Source organism: Acanthisitta chloris, unplaced genomic scaffold, assembly GCF_000695815.1.
Source record: "Acanthisitta chloris isolate BGI_N310 unplaced genomic scaffold, ASM69581v1 scaffold1198, whole genome shotgun sequence".
Lineage (NCBI taxonomy): Eukaryota > Metazoa > Chordata > Aves > Passeriformes > Acanthisittidae > Acanthisitta > Acanthisitta chloris.
The window spans coordinates 27,259-34,332 of NW_008688469.1; the positions used below are offsets into that span (position 1 = coordinate 27,259).

The following is a 7,074-nucleotide window of genomic DNA, read 5'->3' on the forward strand; positions in this document are numbered from 1 at the left end:
GATTAGGAAATAATTCAAATCTGGGTAATTTTTGCCACCACACAGAGCTGTGACTGTAATATAAATCCTTATTTCTTCAGAGGTCTGGAAAATGGAAGGACAATTTTGCATATGTTGGCTAGAAAATTAACGAAGTTAATCATATGGCTCAGAAGCTAAGGAACATTTTTAATTGTGACAATTAACAATAATGGGAAAATAAGTCTTTCATAGGTCTGTGTTATTGGTTAACATGCTAAGTAGGAAATTCCTTCAGCGTTGGTTTCTCTGCTAGATAAGACTCCAGGACAGTCCTCCCCTCATTGGAATAATCCAGTTTGTTATTGGACCCCATGAATAAAGTACTCAGTCACTTGGCTATCAAATACAATATCCTATTTGCTAGTTCTAAAAGGGTTATGTTTTGTTTTTCAACAGTTTTATTTAGTCGGTTTTCTGGTAAGGCTTGGGCAATCTTATTTTCCAGCATTTTAATTTTGTTTTTCCATTTTCTTCTTCCTAAGGCTACATAAGCTATTATGTGTCCCTGCAGAGAGGTTTTATAAGCCCACCAGTGTGTGGCAGGGGTATTTGTGTGTCTTCCCTTTTGTTGCTGGGGAAAAAAAAAGTATTCTCTGCTCTGGAAAGTATTCTGATTTCTGCTGAATGATTCAGTGAACCCTGCCTTATTAGAGGACCATAGTTCAAGCACAATTCAGAAAGATATTTAATCTCCTTAGCCCACAGTAGCATTTCTATCTACATGATAAAGCAGCTAATTCCAACATGCAAGTCATGAACACTTAAGTAATAGGTATAGTCATCTGCACTTGGTAGAGTACTGCCAGATTTTAAGAAGGCTAGTTCTGAAAGAATTTTCTTTCATGTTCTCCAGCCTTGCTATGCTCATGAGTCAAGATGGACAAATGTTTGCAGAATTTTATTTGCGACATACGAAATCACCATTCTATAACTGGGAGCACAGAGGGTAAAAGAGCTGCTGCTGGGTGAAGAATTTTGCAAGATGGTTGATGAACTTTGGTATTTCAAATCTTCAGCACTGTTATTTTGAGGTGCAATATTGCTAGTATGTATTTAATACTTCTGGCTCAAACAGGTTAGAACTTTTATTATTTTATTTTAAAAGAGATTATTGAAAGCATAAAGGGAAGGAAACTCCTCCTCCTAATTTTTCCTTAAAGTAAGTGCTTATGTTTCATAGGCAATCAGTAGAGGGAAGTGCCTCAGAGGTATCGTGAGGGAAATCTCTGTCCTACTGATTTTACAACATTGCATCCTGCAATGGGTTGTTCAACTAGACCTCATCTAATAGCTGACCACTTTGGACTAATGGATTTGATGCACTGAGGAAACCAGTCCCAGTAACAGCCCCAATCTGCTAACGAATAGGCACTTGCAGTTAGCAGAATTACTACTTGGCACTGACATGGCAGGGGTGGTGTGTGAAACCCACACTCTCCACCTGGTAATCCCAATCTGCTAATGAATAGGCACTTACAGTTAGCAGAATTACTACCTGGCACTGACATGGCAGGGGTGGTATGTGAAACCCACACTCTCCACCTGGTAATTCAAAGGGATTATCCAGAAAGGTAATTTACAGTGGATCCTAAACCACTGATATGAAGAGTACAGTAACCTGAAGTATTATGAAAAACCCAGAGATGAAGACAGCAGATGGCCTGGAAGCATCTTTTCTTGCTTCTGAGAGACACAGGCATAATTGAAAGATCTTGGACAAGACCTTTTATGGATAATTATTTTGCTGACTAGGGAGAGCAAAGGTGCATGGAGCTATCTGCAAGAGAAAGTTCCTCTGTGTGAGAGAGGCTGGCATAGATCAGCAAAGATAGGCAAAGAAACTACTGTTGGGTTTTGGGAATGAGGCCAGATCCTCCTGCTTCAGGGCTATGAGGATTACTTGAAGGGCATGGGTGGATGTCACAGAACATGCTTGGAAGTGGCAGTGGAATATGATGACAGAAACATCCTAAATTCAACTGGAAAAGCTTTTGGAGTTCAAGACTCTAGCAGCCTTGACATTCACAGTCCATCCACTTCCCCACTAGGAAATTCAAGCATGTTCAGAACACTCTGTGTCACTGGACCATGATGACCTGTGCAAGCAAACTGACAGGTTATTCCCTGGCCAGATTTTGGCCTGTTTTAATTAGCACTCTTGTGTGGAGCCCTGATGTTCTCTCTGAATAATTCCTGGGCACGGCTTGGTGGTTACGATGTCCAGAGATGATTCCCAATGTGCAGTTTGTTTGGCAGCCAGGGCAGTTTGCTAGCACAGACACTGGCCGTTCCGTGCCAGCTGGCCACAGTGCCGAGGAATATTCCCAGGCATGGTTAGTTTACTAATGTGGATGTAACTGTAATGGGTTTCTGTACTACCCAGGGAACATAACCATCTGCAATAATTTACATGTGTCATAAAATTAAAACTTAGATATTGAAAGAGAACTAGTGCAAGAAATCAGTCTTTGGACTTAGGGATGGTAATGGCCAAATCTTGAGATTTAGCCAAGCACCTATTTTAATTTTTTTTACCCATCCAAAACACTCTATGTGATTATTTATTTTGGAATGTTGATTTCCTTCATAAAGAGCAGTTAATCATCTTACATGGCTGTATGCATGTCCTTCACTGTATTATTGTAATGCTTCCGTTCATAACATCTAAGCATTCCTCTCATAGGCATCTGGTGACAGTCATGCCTTTCATAGCTTTTACTGGTATTTCTGGTCTCCTCCAGACTCCACTTTAAGGGTTATGGGTATGGTGGGGGAGGAAGAGCAGCTGCAGAATATATTTTTTCTGGCTCTTTGATCAGAGAAATTCCTGCCTCCATGTTATATTCTGAAATAGCTTTTTGCAAAGCCCAGAGTATATATTCCTGTGCTAGTCTTCACACCCTAAAAGATCAGCAACTGAGTAGATGTGACATTAAATATCAAAATCTCTTTCTATCATCGGGATACTCACTAAATCTGGAAAACAATGCTGTAGTTTTGGGCAATTCATTCTACATTCCTCTTAAACAGCTTGCTTCAGATTAAGGTTCTGAAGCTGCATGATTCTTTTAGTTCTTTGAGGATTACATCAGGTTACTGGCTGAACTGCTGCTGCTAACTGTTAGAAAAATTTATTGCTTCTATAATAAGGCTTGAAGAAAGCACATAGCCATGAATTGAGATTTGATTAGGCACTTTATAAACAAAACAAATGTGTTATTATTTCCTCTATTTAATAGTTAGGTTTTGGAATATATTTCTTAAGACAACAGATGGGAATCAGGCTGATGGGAAACCAGAACAAAACTATGGACTGAGCAGCACAATATGGCTATTATAAAATCTAACAATTTGACATTCATGCATCATACTAAGTGTGGTCTTCTTTTTTTTGAATCACACTGCAGCAACTGTAGATCTTGGAGAACTTCTCCCCCTCATTTAATTGGTGCTGTAGCACAGAGTTTACCTGTAGATAATAGTTTGCACTGTTATTATACCAGACATCTCAAAGGCTTCTTTGTGCAGTGGCATAATCACTCACTCAACTCTCTTCCTTCAGTTTCATTTTCTTCTGTGCATTCTATGCCATTTCAGTCACATTAGCTTCATCAGGCACTGGCTGCAGCATTACCTGAGGGCTAACTGCATCCCTACCTTGTTTTCTTACAAGCAGAATAAAATCTGATCAAGATGCACATGGATCTAAATTATTTGCATTGCCATTGCATTGCTATTATTCTCCATAAGACACAGCACCTGACTGTACTTCGTAACTATGTGTGGACTTAGGTGCTGCCACAGTCAGTAGCAAAGCTTGTGAAAGACCTATTAGACTGAAGGGTAAAGCTTAATTGAAGGGGTAGTGAGAGGGTACTCCTCTATCTTAGGTGTCTGACTAATGGTTCTGATTATTATCCTCCAGGTTTACCTGAACCTGTGTAAGATACCACTGTCCCAGGGATCCATCTAGCAGTGCTTAGCACCCTGAGGCAAAGTTAAACACCCACTGGTTCCTCAGTCACTGCAATACATACTCTGGTTTACTGAATGTTCCACTGGATCCTAGGGAAGCAGCCCAGTATGGCAAGCACTGGCAGAGGTGATTCACATACCAAGACGTTACCGAACCTAAAGCCAACAGATGAGGTCTGAGCACCTATAGTTAGGAATCTTAACTCCCTGTGTAATGAGCTGAGAGATGTTGGTGCCTCCAGAGGAACTCCAGAGCACTTGAGGAGACGCCTAATTTCAGCAGTGCATATGTTCTCCAGAATGAACCAGCATCTTCACTCATCTCAGGAGTTATAATGTGTCTCTGAAGAATAATTCTGGATGGTATCCTTCTCCCCCACTGATTTTCCTTTAGATAATAATGTGGGTTTGCTAACTGATCACCTGCACACTGTTCTCCATAGAATTTAAATAAATACCAGAACGTACAAGTTTACTATTTAGAAGTATATTGTTTATGATGACAGGGCTAAAGGAGATTGAATCAAATGATCCTAAAGGTAGTTTCCAACTTAAATGATTCTATGAGATCAATAGCATCAACAAAAACAATCCCTTCTAAAGCAGTAGGAGGAGATTACATGAACTTCAAATATTCTGTTATTTAAAAAATATTTTTAAAAATTTATATGTATTCAGGGCTACAAAGTGCACATTTTAAATGTATAAATTCTTCATATTCTGTATCACCTTATAATTAGTTGACTGCTATATAAGTAGAGTACAGAAAAAAACCTGTTGCAGGCTGCTCAAAAAGCAGCTCAGAGAATACTCATCCATCTCCTGTATACACTTTCAAGTTTCTGCATCTCTAAATACACTCTAATTGCAGCAGCTGGTTTCAGTCATGGTCTTACCCTGATGCTAGCAGGTCACTGACAGGGTTCCAGGCACAGATGAACACCTCTGATTCATGGCCCCGAAGGACTGTTGCTTTGTTAGGAGGAATTTCAACATCCCCATCAATTTCCATTGGCTTTGAATGATTATCTGTAAGGAGACAGATCAGAGTAAGTAGTTTACGAGATGCAGTCAGGTCTGCTTTAAAAACAAACTAGCTACCCACAGCCTAAAGCTTACAGCAATGTACACACTATAAATAATATTCTGTGTTGTGTCACTGACCATATTAGTCTATTTTTTTCTCTATAGTGATTCAAATCTATGACATTTCCTCAAAATGTAGAGCTTTCTAAAATATTTTGTATAAATGCACATAGCTTTCCCCCCCCAAAATAGCCAGCATTTATTTCAGTATTGCTGTTTTTTTTGAAGCTGGCTTCATTAAAAATGAAAAATAAAAAATGAAAATAATAAGCAACATACAGCACACACATTTTCTTACACAGTGTCCTGTAAATAATATATGTGTGCTACTCACAGACAAAGAACATACCGAGTACAGCCTCATTCCTGGAGCATGTCAGGGAAATGGTGAGTGATCACCTTCTCAAGGATATCAAGGTACCAACTGAGTCATAGATACACTTAACCTGCATGCTGCAACTCTGGGGCTCTTTAGACAGCAGTCTAAGTAACTTTGTTTTTACAAAGCTCTTATATTTTCTTAAGGAATAAAAAGTGAATTTAAGATGATGAATTTCTTTTAGTAGCAACAACTCATTCCAACTTGTCTCATGAACAATATTTTTGCTCCAGACTTCCATTGCTTCTGTATAAATCTTTCTCATTCAGCTCAAACTACACTTCCTGGCAGCAACACAAGATTGTTATCCTCTGCAAACAAGACACCAGCCAAGGACAAGTGACACACTGAGACAGCAGACAGCAGGTGCCACACACAGGAGTGTGGTCCATTTTGCAGGAAGCACATCCAAGAGCAGGTAGCTGGCAGGCTGTGGGGAGTCAGCCTTCTGTTACCTAATCACTGTCTTGGCCAGCTGAGCTGCTCTGACTGATCAAATTCCAATTTCTCTTTCTGGTTTAAGTCTTTTAGTTAGTCATTCTTTAATAACATACAGAGATCCATAGGTTTACAAGTGGAATGACTGTGCTCCCTTACTGCCATATGCTTATGGCATTTAAAATCAGCCATCTGTCCTGATCCTCCAGCTCTGCTGAGCTACTGCCCATTGAATGGCAAACCAGACTGTGACACTGCACAACTGCCACTGGAAGGAAGATCTCCAGATTTCTACCCTTACCCAGGCTTTCAAACACCTTGTTCAGCTCTGCCTAATTTATGCTGAACCCACAAGCAGCGTTGTGTATTTGGTTAAGTTCCCTAAAACTATGCCTGTGCCTCACCTGTGCCAGAGATGGAATGAAATCTACATCCACAAGCAGCACTTCTCATTGTGTATTTGGTTAAGTACCCTAAAACTATGCCTGTGCCTCATCTGTGCCAGAGATGGAATGAAATCTACAGGTACAGGTAGATTTCAGGTAATTTTGAATTACCTGAAATACAGGTAATTCAATGAGTTGCATAGCACTGAGTATCAAAATCAGAAAACAACTAACAGTAGTTTCACAGCTCATTTCTAATTCAAAATATCTATACTCAGTAAATAACTAACAGTAGTTTCAGAGCTCATTTCTAATTCAAAATATCTATATTTTTAACTATACTATGAACTTATTGCATAAAAATAAACGTTAGAAATGCCTACCTGTACAATCTACACCTTTGCTGAGTCCCTATGTTAAGCACTGTCCTGCATAATTCCCTACATGTACGACTACTAAAATTAATATTACTAAGATGTACTAGTACTCAAGATTTAGCCTGACAGCAGCAGCTGGGAGCTTTGATGTGATATTCTGAGCAGCCAGGCACTGAAGAGCAAAGCACTATCAAAACCCACCCAAAGATGTGAGTCTAGAATGCACAATCCTGTTTCTCAGAACGGCACAGAATCACTAGGTTTGAAGCATATTTTCACAAGAAAAACAAGCATGACAATGGCTATGCATTCATCTGTGCCCTGTTCACAGTGTGAGTTGGAAGCTGGGTGTAAATCAAGAAGATCTTTCAAGCACTTTAATTTGAAAAATTTAAATGAGATGCCACTCTTT

At 39.5% G+C, this 7,074-nt stretch overlaps 1 protein-coding gene across 1 annotated transcript in view; it reads right to left on the reverse strand.

Moving 5' to 3' along the window:
- LOC103808238 (F-box-like/WD repeat-containing protein TBL1X) overlaps window positions 1-7,074 on the reverse strand; it is an 81,431-nt gene that overhangs the window by 20,953 nt on the left and 53,404 nt on the right. The window contains exon 5 of the mRNA XM_009081008.1: window positions 4,893-5,025. Within this exon, the coding sequence (XP_009079256.1) occupies window positions 4,893-5,025 (133 nt within the window). The remainder of the gene's footprint in view (window positions 1-4,892; window positions 5,026-7,074) is intronic.